Source organism: Colossoma macropomum, unplaced genomic scaffold, assembly GCF_904425465.1.
Source record: "Colossoma macropomum unplaced genomic scaffold, Colossoma_macropomum, whole genome shotgun sequence".
NCBI classification, from domain to species: Eukaryota; Metazoa; Chordata; class Actinopteri; order Characiformes; family Serrasalmidae; genus Colossoma; species Colossoma macropomum.
In genome coordinates this window covers 35,393,768-35,416,317 of record NW_023494805.1, presented here as the reverse complement: position 1 = coordinate 35,416,317, position 22,550 = coordinate 35,393,768, and the positions used below count along the sequence as shown (strand labels likewise).

Sequence of the window (22,550 nt, the reverse complement as noted above, 5' to 3'; positions counted from 1 at the left end):
TGTGCTTTACTCTTCTTTTAATATGAGAAGCATTTCAGCATTTTCATCACCATTCAACCATCACTCACTCTAAACAGTTCTCCAACTGGGAACTGTTCTCTCAGTTCTCTTTAATGATCTCACTACTTCATTTCATAGAGACAACTTCATGTCTAAATGCAATACAAATCATTACTGTAAATTAAAAGATAAGGCCTATTGGAGCTGGGTTAGTTTTAGCTGGAGAGGTGCTGTAATTTTAGTGATAACCAACGAGATCTGTGATTTTAACGCATGTACAAATCTGCGGTCAGTAGTCTACTAAGTTGTAATTCCAGAGGGAATTACTGTCTATAATTCATCAAACCTGGAGCTTCTTCTGTAATAGCAATGTAATAACAAAGCCTGGTAATCCAGCGACCGGAGGGCAAGACTAAAATTGAGCTAGACTTGGCATAGTTCCTTTATGTCAGGGGTCATCTCGCTAGTAGCTAATGAAAAGGCAAAGAGGGAGATTTAAGATGAACATCAATAATTTGGAGACAAATGGACTTGTTTGAGTTGATAAGCACTCAGCTTGTCAAACACTAAAAAGTCGCGAAGCTAAAGTTACTGTCTTGTTCGCCAGCTTCTTGTTCCCGTTCCACCTTAAATGGTGCAGCAGTTGCATTCTGGCACCTCAGGCACCATTTAAGGTGGCACGGGAAAATTCAAGCAGGAAGCTGCCGAATGAGAAGATGACTTTAGCCTCGTAAAAAGTTGAACGTTTAGAGACTTTCACAAGAAAATATTCTACTTTTGAAGAAAAGTTTCCTGCCAGAGATGTGAGAAAAGCGGCTCTAACTGGGCTAAAGCTTAAAGCAGAGCAAAGTATGTATTTTCGTTTGTATAATTTTTAGCCTATGCAAGTACATTAGCACTTCCTGAGACATATTTACAGCCAAAATGGTAAAATGGACATAAAATGTTGTGGCTCCCAAGGTGTTCTGATTTTTTGTTGAAGGGACAAAATGGCTGTTCTTAACATTTGGGTTGCCAACCCATCTTAGACAACGAGACCAGGTGGAGAGACAAAGGAGACTTTTGCTGAGGTCTCCTGCTGTTCAGATGTTTCTCATGAGAAAAAGCCCAGTGTTTCTCACGTGTTTCCTCTTGAGGTTTAGCTAAGACCTCAATAACGCCACATATTTTGCTCAGATTTGCCAAAATAATACTGCTCATGTTTATCTGCAACTAAACTCTCATCTCTGCTTTATCTCTGCCATTTTTCATGTCTTCTTTGTGTCAAACGCTATCACCATTAAGCCTCCTGAGTCATCACAGAGCTTTTGAGCACTAAATTATCTGGGCAAGTTCAAAACAAGACAACAGTAATTTACAGCAATTTTTGCTGATGGCCTAATTAGTAGGACAATGAAAATGAAATATCTGAAAGCTTTTCTCGCAGAACAGTGTGATTTCTGTCCTGTTGGGCGGCACTTGTTCAGTTGAACGAGCTCACTTTACTAGCCAAATTCGATCTTGTGTTAACTGGGAGTACGTTTTTGCTGTTTGTTTGTTGGGACCTGTTTAATTTTAATCTTAATGCTGACACAAACATCCAGGCTATCTGGGGTAATTTGGGGGAAAGTAGACAGACACTTTTTCCTGTCTGGACTGGCCAGTCGAATCCTGCAAAAGTACATTATTGGACCTGATAAAACTAATCCAGCTCAAATCCCGCTTTTTGTTCTGTATCTAGTCAGTTGCTGCACGATATATTGTTCTTTAAACATTATCATGACACCAGCTTTTGCAGTAGTAACAATGCAGTGTGCATTGAACAAATGAGCCTCTAACCAATTACTGAATTTTGTGATAGAGATTTTAAGGGACTGCTATTGTAACTTCAAAATAAACACACTGCTGTGCTCATGCTTAAATGTGCTTCTTACTGTTGTGGTATCCTGCTGTTTTGCTACAGTACAGACACCAGTTTGTTGCAGTCCCTAAAACATGGGGTTTCAGCAAGATAAATTCATGAAGTATTGAATAGGATACCACTTCTTCAAAGAGTTCAGTGCAAAGTTTCCAAGGACACTGGATAATTCAGTCGATTTTTCCATTTCTGTGAAGGTATGTCGTCAGGCAAGACTGTCAAACACTCTGTCCCACAGTCATGTTTAGTCCTGCTGTTGCTTAGTAACAAGGCTACTATGTTCATACAGATTTATGGTCTCTGCAGCCGTAACAACAGCTATCAATGCCTAAAGTCCTTATTGTGTGCAATGAGCATCCTGACCAATCATAGATGTTCTCTTGGTGTTTGGATGAATCAAGGCGCTCATATCCAACAAACACACAGTGGGGTTCAAAGGTCTGAGAGCACTAGTGAAAATACTTCTACACTACAAAACATAAAGTATTTATTTACAGTACTTATACTGTATTATAACATGATGGTACTTTTCTGTACTTCTGAACGCAGTTGTTTTTTCCTGCACTCTTGTATTTCTACAGCTCATATGTGCTCTAATGTGAACCCACAGCTGTCTGAGGGTCTTCAGTTTTATGACACTATCTAGTAAAACATTTAAAGATATATGCTAACAGGCCAGATCTATCTAGCTATTGAATGCTGGGAAGCTCCATTCTCGTCACTAAAATATTCAAAGATAGGCTGCTCAAGACCGTCACAAAGTACTGGTCACTTTCCCAAAATACTTTGCAAATAAAAGCTAATTACTGTAAAATCAGGCATTTTAACTTCTTTGACAAGATATTTAACCTGTTTCTCCCAGAATGCACCATACTTTATAACAATCTGCTATATTTACGGAATACAGTAGATTACTGCAGTGTTCCTGTTGTACATTTACATCAGTTCTTTACCATGTATTTTTTGGGTTTGTTTCTAATATAACACACTTTTTCATTACACATTATATCAGCATAACAATCTGAGTGAAAAGAAGAATTTCTTTAAGATTTAAATGAATTTCAGAATTTCTTAGTATTTGTTATGTCCCTCTTTTGCTCTGATGACAGCATGTGCTCAAGAAGAAACTCCAGAAGAAAACCCTCTGATGAACAGATCAATTCACATGAAAGTTGTCTGAACGTGAGATTCAGTGAAAGAGATAAGACTAAAAATATCTAACTTTGCTGTATATAAGTCTTAAAGACATTTTTTTAAATGTTCTCTGTAATGAAATGGTTAATGTTGAAACAAAGTCATTCAGAGAGGTTTGATGTGAAATGCTCCTTTCTAGAGAAGCTTACCTAGTCAGAATTGGACCCAGTGGTAGTGATAGGAACCAGACATCTGAAAAGTGTAATGCCTCTAAAAACTCCCTCACAGACATGAAATGGTTACAAATATTCTGTCTGCTGCCTGAGACTGAGCTATTTTGGATGGTAAATAAAATGGCTATATTTGTGTTGTAGACATTGTGACTCCTGGTTCCCATCAACACCACTGTGAAGAAATCTTCACATCAAACCACTATGAATGACTTTGTTTACCTCTCAAACACTGAATTATACAGAAGTTTTAAAAAATCATGGAATTCATTTTAACATGGTCAATTCCCAGATTTTTAAATGTGGTTTCAGACGTTTGGAACCCACTGTAAATAGTGTATATGTTTTTTTAACTACATCACATCAAGCAGCAACTAGAGTGGTTTTAATATACTGGAAAGTATGAAGGTATGTTGCAGTATAAATGAAATCTGTTATTTTGTCCATATTATGCAGCCTTAATCAGAATACTGAACTGCTGCATATACTCCCCCAATCCAAAATGAACACTTTCCATTGAAAGAGTGATCATTAGCTTCATTTGGGAATAGTTTATCTGGTCAATTTTTTTAAATATACAATATTATTCAGTCATACTACAAAGTAGGGGTGGGCGATATGACAATATTTATTGTTATTGTGATAAATTACACCACAATAAGAATTTCTTAGCATATTGTGGATATCATCAGTATATAAAGGACAATGACCAACAGCATATTTCAACGAAAGATCATAAATAACCCTGTTTAATTGAATTAACCACAGTTCAGTATGTGAAACATTTACTTTATAAAATTTACTTTATTCATCATTTTTACAGTATTTTTTTAATCATGGTTCTTTTTTGTTTTATCCCTCAAATAAAAAAACTAATAACATTCAGAAAAACTCAATATTGTGCATATTATGTTTTGGGAAAAGGCCTTGAAGTACTGTGATGACATATTTTTGCCATATCGCCCACCTCTACTAAAAAGACACTGCATGTTCAACAGACAAAGCCAAGAGTAACTGATCCACACCACACAGACGCATACATACTCAAAGAGCATCAAGTTGACCATGCCTAAAACAAAAACCATCAAAAAGATCTCATGTCCTTAAACAAAACAGCAGAGCAGACCTTCTACCTCACAGGCTGCATCTTAGAAGCACTTAACACTCAACGTCCAGAAGGTCTTGAATTTTTAAAGTCATTTAAAGTGATCTGAAGTCATTGAAAGTGACTCATGGAGAGCAACTGGGACACGCTGAGTCCTGCAACGTTGTGAACATGTTGCATTTGGTGAGTTCAACTCCTTGGAATTTACACTGAAATCAAAATCTCTCAGAAACTACATCTCCCATCATGCCATGCAGCAGCAGCATATGTCATGCACATCCATGCTTAAACAGTGTGAGACAGGAAAACTGATGCAGAAAATACATGATCAAACGTGGCTGCGGTTCTAGATCACTTTAGACTCTTCGGTTTTTAAAATCTTCTTTGGCTGAGCTTAAAATTAGTTCTATGAATATTCATGAGAGCTGACCTTTCTCACTTCACACTGAAGGCAGTCTTTAAGGGTGAGGTGCAAAATGCTTGTTAAGGGATACTCAGACTGGTTTGGTATGAGACAGACCTCAGGGGTGTGCAGGGGTCAGAGGGACGGGGGTGGGGTCAAAAAATGCATGAAAATCTGTCATGCAGCATGATAAACTCCTACTTTGATCCAAGCGTGGGATCTGATTGGGCCTCTCTCATGTCCATCTGCCTCCCTGGCATCTCACTGGCTCCAGGAAATCCCACAGGCTTCCTACGAGTCGATGGGATTTGAAGGGTCCTTCATTAGAGAGTACTGAGGTTTAAATATGTTCTTGAGAATGTCTTTGAATGTCTTTAGGGTTTTAGCCCATTTATGGGTGATGGAAATGATTAAGACACCAAAGACGGCCAAAGGACGTCTCAAACTAAAAAGAACTCAAAAACACATGAACAAATGAAAAGCAGAGAAATGAATTAGCTTGATATTACTTTTCAATTAGAATAAGTATGAGAAGGGCTACCGTCGTTTCTTGGTTATCGTCTTGAGGTTCTGGTAGAACAGTTGGTTTAATATAATACAGCACTAATAGACATATGAACATGCATTTAACAACTGACCACTGACAATCATATAAATTCAGTGTTTGACTAAAACTATTAGACTTTTTTTAACCCCTTAAAAGTTGTACTACACACTTGTATATCATAAGAATAGCTCAATCAGTTTGCATTGGAGTCCCTGTAGTTACTGAATAATAAGCCTTAGTATGTAAAAAGCTTGGATTATGAGGGGTGAATATTTGACCATTAAAAAATTATATTTGCAGTCAGTATTGGTTATTCATAGAAGCTCATTCCTGTCAGCCAAGATGAATTTTTGACTTATGTTGAAATATTATCCCAAAATTATTACTTATTCTCTTGAAATTTAGTCATCCAAACATTTTAATTATTTTATAAATTTCATCTTAATAACTCCAAGTCTCAACAAAACAGGTCAATATTTCAAGACACTACATCAAAACTTTAAGAAAATACATTATTATCTTGAGATACTAGGTTGAAAATTTGAGAAAATAAGTAATTATTTTTAAATATTAAGTCAATACTTATTTTGAGATACTAAGTCTTAGTATCTTACTTAGTATTACTACTAGAAACATGAGCGTTTTTTTGTCTCTATCTGGCAGGAATGAGCTTCCATAGGTACAGAATTCATATCATGACAAAATGTTAATATTCATCAAGCCCTCATATGAACCCTGTAATAGCACCGTGTGAAAGAGCACAAACGGTCAATCTGAACACCCTCAAATCAACCTCGGGTCATTCAGATCAGTCAGCAGGGGGCAGAACAGCTAACACACAGTGTATGTGTGGTCTACAGACAGCTTAACATAACAGACACAACAGCACATACACACATATACACGTTTAAACACACACGGCCTTTGTGGTGATCGATTGGCCGAGAGCAGAAAGAGCTGGTACAGATACTACTAATGCAAGATAACATTTCACTACAGTATCTGACAAGGATAAGAGAGCAAGTGAGTGTGGGTGGATCAATCAAACCGAGAGGGCAGCTAACGGGTGGGTGCGTGAGGAGATAGAGAGAGATTGGGGGGCAGACTGATAAGTAATGGCAGCCACTACAAACAGAGTCTGCAGGTTAAAACAATAACTTATTAGTTGAAGCTGTCTGCAGACTCTGCATGATACTGTGCATTTGACCACAACACTGTACAGACAGCAGTAGACAGAGACCATCACTAGGTTCAATTAGAGCTACTTTTGATTACATTAGTACATCAAATGATCTATCAATTATTTTGTTGAGTAATCAAGAAACCTTTTTTTAAATAAAGCCAAACAATAAAAAAATGTGTTTTGAAAAATTCTAATAGACGTTTTTTCATGAGGACATTGATAAAATGTGACTAAAACTAGGGCTTTTAAACTGTTCAAATAATGTTTAATAATATAAAACACTTATAAACATTGCCATCAGTGCTGCTATTCTCTTCACTTCTCACTTTGTGGATGGTTCTTATTCTTATTTATTGCCAATTCCGTTTTAGGGTTTCATTGGCTCTTTAAGGTCATGGTTCTAGACATTACTGTGTATATGCATTTATAATTAAATTTATGTGTAATTGTGACAACACCATTGTTATTTGATTGTAGTCTTCTCTCCTCACACTACATCAGTAATATTAACTCCAGTCCTCTACATTTGTCCCTGCACTCTATTTCTTACCTGCTGACCATCTCCATAACCATCAATGTTAATGGCATTTGGTAGTTTATGGAGGAATTTTAATCTTAAAATGAAATAGGCTAAAATCTCTTGATGCAAAGAAATTTACAAAGCACTTTCTCAACACATTATCATCTCATGCCTTATCTCTCTTTGGGACCGTTCATTATTTATAAGAAGCTGCTGAGAGATTTGGAGGAGGGTCAAGCCTTTTCAGCTCCTTATTTGAGGGAAGGATTAGCATTATACTGTTTAGTGCTGGGAGATCATGTAACCTGCCATGCCATTTTGTTCAGGGCATCCTGAAAGAAGTCACAAATCTCAGTGGGGTTTTCCCCAAATAGAGTATGGAATCTAAATGAAAACTGCATCATTAAAGATGCACAAAGAGAAAAGCCATGCAATTTGCAGCCATACGAGTGAATGCCTATTGAAATACTGGACATTTTAGCTTATAGAATATGAATAGGCAGTTCAGTGGTGTCCAAACAAACTGTCATGTTTGGGATGTGGCTTTCATAGAAATGCTGCTTTACTCAGATGTTAGAAAATCTCCGAGTTGTTATTATAACGTGGCACAGACTACTAGGATTACTCACATGGCTGCATGAGTCTTTAAATCCCTGCACCTTTTTAAACAACTTACCTACGACCAAAAAATCACCAAAGGCAAAGTACAAAACTGGAGTGCAACCAATTGCACAATCACTTCCAGCTCAGCCGTGCAGACTCCTCAACTGCATTCAACGCGCCTTTGCCGTCTAACGCCTGCAGCCATAGTAACAGCCCTGGGGCTGTTGCCATGGTAACGGCTTACTTGTCTGTTGTCTTGGCAACAGCTTCTGAGCCACACTCTTTGTGGAAGCGTCAAGGCTGTAGGTGAGACTACAGCCAAGTCCTGGTAGTCATAGTAACATCTTTTAGTTTATTTATGCTAATTTTTTTTTGGAAGTCTTTCTCAAACAAGTCCTCCAGACTTGTAGCCATGGTAACAGCCCCAATACTCCACTCCCTGCCGCGGGTGTGGCTTATGATACTCACTTTCTGTTTCTGTTCTGTACGGCTTGCTGCTGTTGCTGCTGCTGCTGTTGCTGCATCTGTTGCTGCGAGGGTGCGGGACGTTTGCGGTTGGCCTCCATGGCCGGATTGGTCAGTCCGGGCCGGACGGTGGGGTTTCCTCCGTATGGTGGCCCTGGAGGCCCCATTGGTGCCCCCTGATGAGGCATCCTCGCACCTGACGGCATGCCGGGACGCTAGAGAGAGAGAGAGAGAGAGAGAGAGAAACAGGGGAGATCAATCAGAGACAAGACAGAAAAAAACCTTTAAACTCCCTTTCTTACTGCAGTCTATACCAGTACTCTTGGGTACTCTTGGTAGCACATAATAATATTAATTATTCGTTTTTGCTGTCTATTAGCTTTTGAGATAACAAAAACCGCAATGTGGAAATATAGTTTGTGTTTGGTTAATGTTCACAAAACTGAAAAATACCCTTTGCTGTCCTTTTAAAAGAAACAAAACAGAAAAAAAACAGTCCAATCAAAACTGAAGGCAAGTAGATAATAACTGAGTACGAGCACTGAGGAAACATAGATTCATTAACCTTATTGATAATATAACCTTAATTTTAACAATTATGGCATCCTATAGAAGTTGGAAAGTCTGCTATAGCTGCTTTGTGGGTGTGCACCCTGTCATTACCTAAATCTTAATGTCACCTTAAATGTTCCTAACCAATGCAACACTCACTTTAACCCTAACATTAACTCAACACATCAAGTCTAAATCTGGCTCTAACCCTAAAGCAACTGAGAATCAATTGAGTTTCAGCAGATAGCACATAACTAGATAATTCACAGTCAGAGACCACCCTTTCATTTCATTCATAGTCAAACTGGCCACTGAATACAAGTCATTCATTTTCAGTGCTGGGAAAACAAGAAAATTACATAGAAGTATCAAATGTTTCAGTATTAGGTGTGTCCAATCTATGTTTCAAATGTTCTCGTTTTCTCAGTAACATCTTGAGCGCTACATCCTTTCAGACTCTTTGGGGTCCTTTGGGATCCTTTGGGGTCTCTTTGAAGGGCGAACATAATGTCAGTGACTTCTTTGGGAACAGATTTGTTGGGAGGACACAGCTAAAACTGGCTGTCTTTTAGATTGAAAGGATGGAAGTGTGGCAGTAGAGTGCACAAAACTAAAAAGTAGACAAATGAAATACGGACAGATTTGATATTATATTTAGTGTTGAAGGCTTTACTATAAATTTCTGCTAAACACGTTTCCTGTTTTCTTCTGATGCTGTCAAAACAATAATTTGTACTTAATGTTCATTTTGACTGAAGCCTGAAGGAATGGAAGACGATCTCTGACTTTATAAAGTCATGGTTTAAATAAGGGGCTCTTGTGCTAGCAGGTGTGTGTTGAAGACTTTGGAGTAAATCTGTGGCAGGGGATGATGGATATCATTTTACAATGACGACAGACACCATCCAACCTCAATAATCCACATACTAGCAGTGAAACTGGACACGGACAAGAGACAGCTGTCTGTCTGGCAAACAAAAGGAGCTGTATTCACCAGCCATGCTTACTCAATAAAGCACAAATGACTTAGCACAATAAATGTCTCAACACCCTTCCACTTGTGCTGCTCACTCCTCTAGCAACAGCCAGCATGTGTGGAGCAGTTGAAGTTTGAGAGGATCTCTTTATGCTTGCACAGTTGAATTTAGTCTAATCTAATTCCAGACGTTTGTGAGTGTGGGACATTTGAGCTATGTCATTGATTATGTAGGATGAAGGCATCACTGTGTGCTTTCTGTAAGGAGAGAAAGGCACAGGACGTTTAGGTTGTTTCTTCAGAGCTATTGGCTTAAATTAAACTCTTGCAAGAAATAAAATGACAGCTTTTTGGATTAAGGTCTACCATTAGAAAGCAACAGTTCTTCAGTTCACAATACAAGACTAGCATTACTTAAAAAGATATAATCAAACCTACAAGCCATTCAACTGAGATGTGTTTGCTGCCTTAGTTTAAATAATAGACGGTTATGTACACTGGAAAGTAGAGGTCTGCTCTCCCGTGGGTTGTGGTGGGATCCACGGGGCACACAACAATATCTTGTTGCATGGAACTAATTTTCATTGCTGTTTGCAGGAGCGGGTGGGTAACCAGCCCACTGCAGGCGGGAGCGGGATGAGGCATGCATAAAGAGAAATCTTGCAATTTAATTAATAGCCTAAATAAAGTCGAACGATCACTAAATTATGTATATAAGCAATATAAAATGATGACAGTAAGACAAGTAAAATTAATTGGGTCATCCTAAAAGGTTGCGAAGCAACTGGTCGTGTGAACAACATACAAATTCTTGTAGCTTACAGAGACGTGGAGCCTTCAGTCTGACGGCCACAGCTGCCCAGCAAAACACCAAAAACAACCATTCTGTTTAATTCTTGCTTTCAATTTACTGGGAATAAATGGTGTTTGGTGAAGATACTTCACAGTGAGTCTGATGACCATGAGTACTGTGTTATTTCAGCAGAGGATAACGTATTTGTGAAAATACTGTGTCAGATACTGGACATCAGTTCGCGGGACAAAACGTTTCCGTTATGGGCGGGAGCAGGACGAATGATTCCGATTTTCTGCAGAAGCGGGATGAAATCTTGCAGGAGTAGGACTGAAAACACAGCCTTGTGCAAACCTCCACCGGAAAGCTTACACTGTAAAATGTAACACTTGCACTCACATAATTTATTTGGTTTACTTTACTCATCTGTTAAACTTACTAATGCAAATCTAGTAACACTTACTATTTCTTGTATAATCTTTAGTTACTGAGGTAAATCTAGTTAAGATCAATTAATTGGATAAGGACTACAGACTGAAGAGGCTTTTGCCCAAAAAGCTTCCCCACATTCTTAGCAGTTTGTTGCTTTCTGTTAATTAATTAAAAAGAATTAAAATTAGTTAAAACATTTTGCACAATGTTATTTTTGTGTCATAGCATATTCTCATGTTACGTTTGGATGCATTTTACATGTTTTTGTTATTCTCACCATGATGGTATTTATTATTTCAGCCTACAGCCACGAACGCTTTCAGACGGTTGATGCCAGCCCAGAGGAGCTTCTGAAAAGAATTGCAAAGATGCATGAAACCGAGTTTTCAGAAATAAGTGACTCGTGTTTAATTCCTTTCTTCATCACTGTAAACAAATGCATAAGATGATAAGTAGCTACTGGACAGGCAGCTGTTCGTTCATTACTGTATGAAACAATCTGTTTTAGAGTTGCTTCATAGTTGATTCCAGTGCACTGTGCACACATGAATATTTGCAGCAAAGGGCAATTAAATGAGATGTTAACCTATCTAGTTATTTAAGTTAACCTAACTACATTGAGAGTAAACAGAACTGAGAGTTCTGCTAGTTCAGCTGAAACGATTTAAAATTAGTTAACTTTGCTTGCTGCACAAGTGTTGATCACTGAAAAATAAACAGTACCCATAACTCAAATATAAAGTTATTTACTTGAACCTATTAAGTAACTTTACTTAATTTTTTGAGGCAACTATTTTGCATTATTTTTTAAATCACCTAATTTATGTTCCGGACTACACAACAACTCAGTAAGGTTTGAGGTAAGCGTGGATCATTTAAGCATGATTCCATTACTTGTTATAGCCACATTAGCTTCGTAGCTCCACTGCAAAACTAAATAAACAAACGTTGGACACCAAACATGTTTTGATCTACTATGTTCATGGTAAAGGGAAAAATGACTGGCAAAGACGGCTGACAGGATTTAGTCTTGAACTGTTCAATACAGTGATGGTCAAGATAAAGCTAGTCTTGGTTATGAGTTTCACTGTGACGACATAAACAAACAATTGGAAAACGCTTGGAGTGACAACAATTCCCTGCAGCATCAGTCCTCATCCACTGTAGTGCAGTCATGTGGTTTGCTAGCATAAAACAACAGAAATCTCCTCTAAGCTGGGCTGCTGATTTTGAGATATGTCCACTTCTCTTTGATTGTATTGTGAGAGCTAGTTGCTGCTCATAAAATAAACAAAATAACAATGGATTTAACCCTGCCATTAAAGAAACCAAGAGTGCTTCAGTTAACAATACACAGCCAAGGCCACTTGTATTTGCTGTACCGAACTACTCAGACAGCTATCAGGTAGGCCGACAAAGCTTTTCTTGAATCACGCAGGAAAAATTTTGGAGTGACAACAATCAGCTGTAACGTTGGTCCATTGATGAAAAGGTGATTCAATAATGTCTGCACAAACGCAACAGGCTTGTATTTGAAATATCTTCTTAGTGGTGCTACTAGTATATCGTGATATTGCTTTTCAGTTTTAGTGATATTTTTAGAATTATATTTGATAGATAGCCATGATGTAATCACCATAAACTTCAATGTATGTTTGCAGGGTGCTACAGACTGTTTTGAAAGAACAGTTGAAAATGCATAAAATGAAAACAAATAATATGTTTCCTTACTAAAAATAGAGGCCTTTGTCTTGTTAACATATACATTAATGTGTAAGGTTCCTTTTGGTGTTATTTTAAGAGAGGAAACAGGATAAAACAGACCAATCAAAACAAGCTATATCAGGTTTGGAGGACATTCTTTTTAGCAGCATTTAAAACGGAGGTTACATGCAAAGGATATTTACACACACATATATATATATATATATATATATATATATATATATATATATATATATATATATAAATCCTTTGCATGTAACCTCCTTTTTGTAAGGAGAAATGATGTGGCCCGAAAAAATCTCCGACCTGCGACCTCTGACTGATTGACCTACAGTGTTTTCCTTTTCTTTGACTTGAAAGAACTTTTTTAAAACAAGCTAAAAAACCTCTGACACTATACTGCACCCTTTTTGCTAAGAGTATTTTCAGGTAGTATAGGCTCATTAAGTTCATTAATACAAACTTCAATAAAGTCCGATACTGTGATATTGAATAAAACCTCTTTGCTCACATGCTTAATTTTAATCAGAGATTTTCGACTGACAGTGTTTCCTGTTTAGATAAAGGTAGAGAGCAACACGCTTCCAAAAGTTCCTCCAACAAGCTCAAACTTTTTGTCATTCAGCCACTGCTGCAGAGCTGTGGTGTTAAGGACTATTACTTTCACCCAGTGGCCTTAATGTGAGAAAGACGTGTCCTCTTTGGCCATGCAGGAAGTGTTCCCATTGAACCCTGCGAGCAAAGGAATGTGCTGTGAAAGCGCGAGTGTGGCCGTTATCTCCTGATCTGATCCGGGGTCTGTGTTTGGTGTGATAACGGCTAAGGTTAGCACCTGGGGGGAAACACTGCAGAGACAAGAGGCAACGGTGGTGGCACTTTTCCCGCAAGCTGCTCCTTTGATGAACCACTGACTAACGCTCCAACCCCATCACAACCGAATGTGACTGCCTTTGGTGTGTGTACAGTAGTATGTGTGTGTTTTTGGCATGGGGGGTGGTGGTGTTTTCCTGCAGGCTTGTAAGCTGGACTCTACACTATTGTGAAATAAGAGCAAATCAAGCAGAGATGGGTTGCAAAATTAGAGCCAGTGATGTGCAATGTTGTCCAGTGGGGACACCAAAACACATAAATACATAAACAAAGGATATAGTTCAGTCTAAAAGCTATGACGAACAATCTGTGAAAACAAACAGCCACCGCTTAGCATTACGTAAATGACATCATGCTGATTGCTGGCTACAAGCTACCACTCATTATTAGCCATATTGGTATATTTAGTCAAGCTATTCCTTAGACTGTATGTGATATCTTTGCCAAAACATGCTGATAACTATCGATAATTATTATAAGCATTTACTAACGCTGAAGTCTGAATAATATTACTAACTCTGAAGAATCATTCTAGTTGCTCTGTCTTTCGTCTGATTTAAGAAACCTGATATTCCACTGATTATTTCACAGTGATGTGTGGACATTTTTTCCCCACTGTCTCCTTTCGTTCCTAGGCATTTCCAACAAATTCACAGCCTTTTTTTTAACAACCTAAAATTAAAATTCACCCTTTTCACCTAGTTAGGTAATTTCTCATGTGTTTATAGTCAATTAAAACTATTACAAAATTGAAAACCAGCAGTAAAAAAATGTGCCCGTTAACTGTAATAGAAATAAAAATGACAGTTTTTAAAAACACAAAAACTATAATGGATGAAAGTTTAGAAGTGGATCCCTTCAGCGTTTGGCTGTTTTTAAGTAGAGCTGGAGCTGAGCTGAGCTCAGTCTACTGTTGTGTTAATGTTATTCTGCTCTTATCAAACACTCACTATCATAATACTAAAAACTAAAACTTAAACTGAAACAAAATAAAAACTAAAAAATTGTACTTTTCAGAAAACAAAAATTACCTAAAACTACGAATGTACCTTTGAGACTAACTGAAACTAAAACTAAAATAAAATAAACACCCTACTAATAAAAAATTGAAAACTAAAATAACCCTATACATGGTCAGCTATCTAGTCATATTAAACATGATTCATTATATAATTTAAAATTCTTTTCTCATGACATTCCACCAAAGCTTAGTGAGGCTTGCCCACTTCTAAATCACCTTCTGATTTTTGATTACGTCACCATGTGAGGAAAAATTATATTAACCAGTTATGTCATGTTTCAGCTCTGTCTCCCACCACACCCACCTATCATCAATGGGAAAATGCTTGACTGTCCTGATAGTGTGGACTTTTTTTTTCGATTTTTAGTCCAACATACGTCACTGTACGAAAGGATTTTACTTTATTAATTCTGATTCACATTGACTGTTGTGCTGTTACGAGCAAACAGCTAGACTTCTTCCTCCCCATCTAAAGAATAAGTCATATTTTGGCACCTAGTTGACTAACTGTGATGCTAATACTAGACTGAGGTAAACATATCCCAATCGTGCATGACTGATTAAAAAAAAAAAAAATTAGATAATTATCACTACTGTTTTATCTTCCAGACCGCATATATAGGAGTCAAGCTAATAACCTTTGGGTCACCTTCAGAATGCTCTGACCATTCCTCCTGAAACAGCCCCCTTCTAATAGACTGGTTACTTATTCATGAACTCTTAGAAAAAGACTCCAGGACAGCTTTCACTACACCACAGCTGTCCCCTCATGTGTGTAAATGTGATCGTTGGTTCAGGTTTGCATCAGATGATGAAACTCCATTTCTGAAGTAGCTGTCCTTTGTGTAGCCCTTTGTTTTTGCAGCATCTCTGTTCTCTGTCTGGTCAGCTGCCAGGTGTTGCTGTCACTCACTGCTTTGGAACAGCTGTCTGCTCTCTCTGCCGGTTGCTGTTGTACTGCTTTTGTTATCCTTTCCACAAAGCTGTGAATGGTGGGACCGAGGCAGCTAGGAATAATCCAATAGCTAATTACACAGAGCAAACCACCGCTGTGGCCTTTTCTGAAATTTCTCTCATTATTAGAACTTCAGTGTCTCTTATTCTCGCTGCACAGGCTCACAAAACCCCACCACCCACCGCCGCATCACACACCACCAAATGGGTTATGGGACAACGTGTTGAAGAGATTATTTGGGGGTGACATGACATCGATATCAGGATAAATTACACCATAAATACACTTTCTGAGCAAATTGTGCTGATTATAGGCAAAAAGAAAGTATGTTTAAGTAAAAAGAGGTGTAGCTAAGACTGGTGTAGCTGTCTAAGGTTTCGCTGTATTGTTGGGAAATTGCAGTTTTAACTGTGTACAATGGCAGGAGCTCAAGAGAATATAACGCATAAAATCACTGCTTTAAACTCAATGTTTTCTTTTTATTAGTAATGGCATAATGAGGGCTAACACTGGCAGAAAATTTTGGATCTTATATCCGAGAAGAAAAAGAATGAATTTGATCCAATCCTGTGACAGATCTACCCTGAAATAGCACAGATTCCCACTGTTTTGATGATGTTAGCTGTGCATTTCTTCCTATGGTGTAGCAGAGTGTTTGAGCATGATATCCTACTTTTGGACAACCATCTTCAATGAACTGCTTTGATTAAAAGCAGCGTATTTTAAAGCTAGGTAGTTTTAATGGGTACCGATGTTGGCTGATACTGAAGGTTTTAATATCAGTACCAGAAAAAGAAATGTGGTATCGTGCCATCTCTAGTTTTTACGGTATTGTTCACACTGCTGTTTTGCTAGTGCACAGTATCTATTTCAACTTATCAAGCTTACAGTCTTAGGGAATACAGTGTAAAATAGAAACAATATCTGTATGACACTACACTGTAAAAATGATTCATCAGTTCAGCCTGAAAAATTACTTTATGTGGTAACAAGCAACTGAACTCGTTTTATTCAACTCTTTGAGTGAAAGAATCGTTCATTCAAAGTATTTATTTAGGTTGAATAAAACTAGTTAGCTAGTTTAGGTTCAACTGATGAGCCATTTTTTACAGTGCAAATTTGAATGCTGTATTAAACATCCAGGAAAGTTTAAATGAAAGAAAAGATAAACGTGTAATAAACTTGGCTTAAAAATCACTTATCAGAGCTATCTGAGAAATGTGTGAGTGTGGTCCTAATATTCTGATGAGTGTGCCATGATTGACATCTTTCAGTTCACTGCTCCCAGCCTGCTACATCACTGAAGCAGAATTAAGCACAACTGCCTGAAAGGAGGGAGAAATGAGTGAAAGGCTTTTCATAAGCAGGTGATGGTGTAGACTATCCCTGCTCTGTATAACTCACTAAAAACAAGCTTTTATATGCTGACATCTTAAAAAAGGTAACGTTCTTATTCACTTTACTGCTGCATGTGCATCCAGGAAAAGCTGGTGGGCCCGGTAGAACAAATGGATGGACAGACAACAGGCAGACAGAGCTAGCTTGATAGCAATGCTTGTTAGGTTAACTTTCGCTTGCTTGTTAGCTTTTGCTCTGTAAATTTCTCCAGCATGAACACAGAGACACCACTGGGGAACACAGTTTTGTTAAAGATATGAGGGCGGGAGGAGCCACAGCCTGATGGGTGGGGATACTATTTGTGTGATTAGCATTAGGACTGCCGAGTTTACATCGAAAAAGGAGAAGACTGGCAAAATCCACTGGCCATTTAGTGGACAGTTATTTACAGGACAAACATGTATATTGCATATGTGTATTAAGTGCCCAAAAGAGCATTTCTGCATAATTACATTATGATTTCTGCAAAAAGACACTGATCCCTGTTCCAAAGTTTCACACACACACACTCTATTTCTCTCTGACCCTCTGTCTCCGTCAACTTCCACGCACCAAAGCGTTTCTCAGCCCTCAGGCCCGCCCATGGAGAGTGTGTCACTGAATGAACAGACACACACAGCGCTGCGGTGGGTAAGAACACCATGACCTTCAGCACTCCACTGTGCGCGTGTGTGTATGGGTATATGGAGCGTGTATCAATTTTTATCGTTATTCTTTGTAAAACTTGCTTTTAGGCAAGTGGACCTAAAAGAGTAGGGGGGCTATATTTTAACCCATAATGAAAATGAGGCTGTTCCAATCGAAAACTGGACAGAACTCCTCTTATCTGCAAGTACACCCTTTAAAAAGTGATTCTTCAAGGCATCAGTAAAGGCAACAGTTATATATAGAACAATGAGAAATCAAAGAACTATCTGAATGCATAAATGGTTATTTAACTGGTTGAATGGTTCATGAACCTATTGTTCTATATAGCACCAAATAGGGTTCCGCTATTGTTAGTGAGCCTTTTTTGGTACTAAGAGTTTAGCTTTAAATGTAGCCTACACTTGCCTTTAGAAATGAATATTTATCCTAGTTAACCCTGGAATCCAAACTTTGAAATAATGACAAACAAATGCAGGTTTCCTCTCACTGTGACCTCTATGTTTAAAGATCATTTGAGGAGGAGTTGAGCAAGAAGGCAAAACGGAAAATGGTTCATTCCACATATTTTCTCTCTAATTTGTCAGGTTGAGCCACAGCATGTTTTTGCACTGGAGAAAGACTGGGACAGTATCTGAGCTGCCAATCAACCCTGACTGACAGGCTTTTGTAGCTGAACCCTGTCGATAAACAGCGTTCTCCCGCCGGCACGCTCGCGTCTCCTGCTGAAGCTCCTGTCTTTGTAATTACACTGACAGCTGATTTGACAGCTCCTTAGATGTACCTTGATTACCACTGAAGGGAAAAATGTCATTCACTCATGTTGAGTTACAGGTTTTTTTTTTCCTGCACAAACGACACAAGCTGAACAAAAGTCAAGCATGAATTTCAATTGGGTCAAAGTTGGCTTGTTCTGAGAGCATGTTGCAATGTCACATTTTGAAATGAAAAGAAAAAGATATCTTTAGTAGCCTGCTGGTTTACTCATGCATTCTCAAGTCAGTTTTTCCAAAGTTATTCAGCTGAAAGGATTCTACATTACCCTAAATGAAAGAGTGAATGAAATGGTCATTTAAGGAATTCCACAAGAACCAGTTAAACTGTACCCTAGAGCTCAAATTAACTACAAATTACCCCTAATTTTACAAAACAGTCTGACTAAAATGACATGTTATTTTCCCTCCACTTTATGTGCCATGGTGCCACGTATGGACACTATATATGGCCAATTATATCGCTACTATACAGCCATTATATGGCCAATTAAGATCACTACATGGTCAATTATATGGCTGCCATACAGCCACTATATGGCCAATTATATACACACTAAATGGCTACTACATGGCCACTTTACCATGATATATATGGCCAACTATTTGGCAACAAAATGGCCACAATACAGCCAACTACTACATGACCACTATATGACCACTGCATGGCTACTATACTACCATATGGCCAATTCTAATCCACTGGCCTATATGCCTATTCAGTAGTGTAGGGCTTCAGATCTAAATGAATGGGAAAGCATGGTCCAACTAACTCCACCCCCTGAGTGACCCTTAGGCCATCTTTATTTATCTACACAGTTACACAGTAAAGGCCAGTCTGTCATTAACCAATGCACTGTGTTTTCCACCTACACAAGCAACTACAACCAAAACAATTCAGCAGTGACTGGAGGAACACTTTTACTATATAAAAAAGAAAGAATATAAATGCAAAGGATATGCAAAGAATGCACACATAAGCCTGAAAGGGCTGATCATCTACTAGTTCCTACTAGACTGTCATCAGCTAGTTTTTCTAAACCAAAACCTGTATTCATTGACCTTATCTTTGAAGTCTGCAAAGGAACACTTAAGATTATCAGCATTTCTGTAAAAATCAAATAATTTGTAGGCAACAGACTTCCTTCCACTGGTATATAACAGGCAGCTAAGCTGAGGACTCATGCTGGATTCTGTTCAAATCACCTCTTCACTGCAAACCTTGATATGCACACACTGTTCCTTGCCTTGGAAACAAGGCCGAACCTCCACATTCTTCCTCCAGAGCCAAACATTTTCACCCAAAGTCGAGATAGCAACAGTAAGAGCCTCCTGTTTGAGTATGGTGGATTACTTTTTGAACACTGCCATGCCCCTGTACTGCTTAAAAAGAGACTAAAGCAGCAGCAGAGAGAGAAAGAGCTGGTGAGGTACAACATATAGGGAAGATGACAAGTAGAGAGCTGAGATAAAGGTAATGAACACCGAAGATGGAAAGATGGAGAGGTGAAGAGGCAAGAGGAAGCGAAAATAAGGAGCTGGAAACATTCGGCCAGGAAGAAAAGACTCGTCAAGGTTAATTAGTCTGTAGAGACGTGATTGCTTCATTCATTCGTCAACTCAGTTTTAGTTTGCCTTTCTGCTCACTGCCTGCTGCCCACTCAGTCTGCGGCTTCATTCTGTATTCTCGAACACGCATACATTAGTATATTAGCGTGCAGTAGGTCAGGGCTGATTACTGTAACTGTTAAATATCACTGGGACATTCTAGAGCAATTTAGCAAGTTAAAGACCTTTCTACAGTGAATTTACAATACTGCTGCTGGCAGTACATAACAAGCAGGGCTCACTCTCCTAAAAGTAATCACTAAAAGCGTACGCCAGAATCTCAGATCCAACCAAAAAAGGACAAATCAGACTGTACTGCAGCCTAGATCTTTCTTGTAAAGAAGAAAAGGCTGATGTGGTCCAAAGCTGAGCTGCTTTGTTGATTGAGTTTCACGACATTGAAATCATCTGCTGCTAAGGCAAAGTAAAGCAGTAGCTTGAAAATGTCCATGGATTTCAGTTTCCATTGATACTACAAATTCAAAACTCATCAAATGTTTTATGGTCGCAAATGTAAAGTTCAGCCTCATATGTCACGTATGTTAAGTGTGTCTGCTTCTCTCCAAATCTGCTTTGACAACACACTGATACTGTCTAAGGTCCTGTCTAGACGAAGCATTAGCTATCATAAATAAAAGATTACACTTGCGCTGTATATGAACAAAAGGTTCAGACGGCAAGTGTGGAGTTGAAAGGGAATTCCACCCGTGTTTCAAAAGTTCAACATAATCGCTGTGATGTAAACAAAGTCATTCAGAGTGGTTTGATGTGAAATAGTTCATTGTAGAGAAAATTACAGACTCAGACTTCTTTACAGTGGTGGTGACTGGAACTAGGGGTTTCAATGTCTGCAATGCAAATATAGGCATTTTACTAACTATTCAAAAGGTCTGCTTTGGTGAAAAAATCTGATTCATTAAGCTTCTCTACAATGGTGCACTTCACATCAAGCCACTCAGCTCAAACAGTTTGCTCTCGGTGGCTTTCCACACCCCTCTGACAGTGAACATGCAAGTGTCTTCTGAGTTTTTGTATGTAATACTGATGGCAAAATAATGGTAAATTAGAAAAAAAAATGTACTTATTATTTTTTATTATTTATTATTTTGCCTCACAACACCTTCCACGTACCTTTCCACTATGAATGTAAAAAAAAATCATGTTTAAAAAGTTTTTATAGATCAGTTTATTTCAAAGCTATTTTAAACAGTGTCTCTATTATCAGGTAACATATTTGTATGTGAGGTAGCTTTCTATGAGGTATTTAATGTTTTGGACGTCTGGTTACTATCACCACCACTGAAAAACTCTGACTCGTCAAGCTTCTCTACAGGGGTGCACTTCACATCAAACCACTCTGAAAGACTTCAACCTTTCTGACCTAACCTTTTTTTCTAAGCAGAATTTTGGCAATATCTGAATATAAAGCTTATTTACTATTAACTTTATTCTATGAAATCTATGTGTTAAAATACACTCATGAACAGTTTCTGACAAAACCTTTACTTGGAATAGAAGCTTTACATTGTGATCCTTTAAACTTCAAAAAGGTTCTTTACGTCTACACACCTCATTTACAAAAATGGTTCTTTAAACCCACTCAAAGGCTCTTTCGGGAACCAGAAGTAGTTCTCCTTAGATCCCTTTTTTGGGTGTAGTTCATTGAGCCAGCCCTTGACAGAGAACCTACCATTCAATATGCTGCATGCTCGAATGTTATTGGAGCAGCCGTTCATGTGGTCAGAAGAGTTAGAATAATGTCAGTGTGCTGTGTTTGGGCTGAAGGAGCGCATTGTTCTGAATGAAAACACTCGCCGTTCTGGAGCACGCTGTCCATGGCATCCGTCCTCCAATGACTGGACGGCTAGCCTCAGCCTTTCTTTGCTTTTTTCCCCCTTTTGATCTTTCTCTCATTTTCTGTACACAAACGCATGCCTCGTTTCCCTCGACTTACTTCCCTCCCTCCCTCCCTCTCTCTGCTTTAAAAAGAAAGAGCAGCATGCTAGGACTGGAAATAACCTTCACATGGACGGCTTTCCCAGCGATCACACACACACACACGCGCACACACACAGACTGCATTTACACACACACACACACACATGGAGGGTACTCACCACTCCATGGACGAGAAACTCGAACAGTTTGCTCTTGGTGGCTTTCCGCGCCCCTCCGGCTGTGTCCTCCGAAGCCATTTCCCCCTTTACTTCCACTCTCCTCTCCTCTTTCTTTTGTCTTTCCCTCTCTCCTTCCCTTCTCCTCTCTTCCTCTTCACCCTCCGTTCACCTCCTCCTCCTCCTTCTCCTCAACCCCCCCCACCTCCCCTCCTCCTCCTGCTCCCTCTCTTACTCACTCACTCCACTTCCTCGCTTTCTGCCCTCCTCCACCTCTAACTCTCTCCTTCTTCTCCTCCTCTCCTCCTCTCCCCCTCTCTCTCCCTCTCTGTTTCGCTCCACTTGGAACGCGCTGCTCTGGTTTCTCTCTCTCTCTTTCTCTCTCTCTCGCTCACGTTTGGTTGAGCCGTCTTCCCGGCTGAGAGGGAATGTGGGGGGTTGAGAGTTGGGGGGCTTTCAGGGGGGTTCCTGCCGGCCCACACACACGCTCTCTCGCGCTCTCTCTCACGTGCTCACACACACACTCCCATAGGCTCCAGCAGCTGTTGCATTCCATCAGTAGATAAGGGAATGCTCCCTGACTGGTTACTGCTGTGAAGCC

General features: G+C 38.9%; 1 protein-coding gene across 4 annotated transcripts in view; it reads right to left on the bottom strand.

Moving 5' to 3' along the window:
- Positions 1 to 22,130, bottom strand: part of smarcd3b (SWI/SNF related, matrix associated, actin dependent regulator of chromatin, subfamily d, member 3b) — a 41,833-nt gene extending 19,703 nt beyond the window's left edge. For 2 of the 4 annotated variants that reach the window (XM_036596336.1, XM_036596337.1), the window contains exons 1-3: positions 21,953 to 22,130; positions 8,091 to 8,302; positions 4,971 to 5,060 (exon numbers count right to left, since the gene is read on the bottom strand). In XM_036596336.1, the coding sequence (XP_036452229.1) occupies positions 4,971 to 5,060; positions 8,091 to 8,302; positions 21,953 to 22,030 (380 nt within the window). In that variant the 5' untranslated portion in view covers positions 22,031 to 22,130. The remainder of the gene's footprint in view (positions 1 to 4,970; positions 5,061 to 8,090; positions 8,303 to 21,952) is intronic. The other 2 variants (XM_036596338.1, XM_036596339.1) reach the window with 1 other exon arrangement.
- Between the last annotated feature and the right edge of the window lie 420 nt (positions 22,131 to 22,550).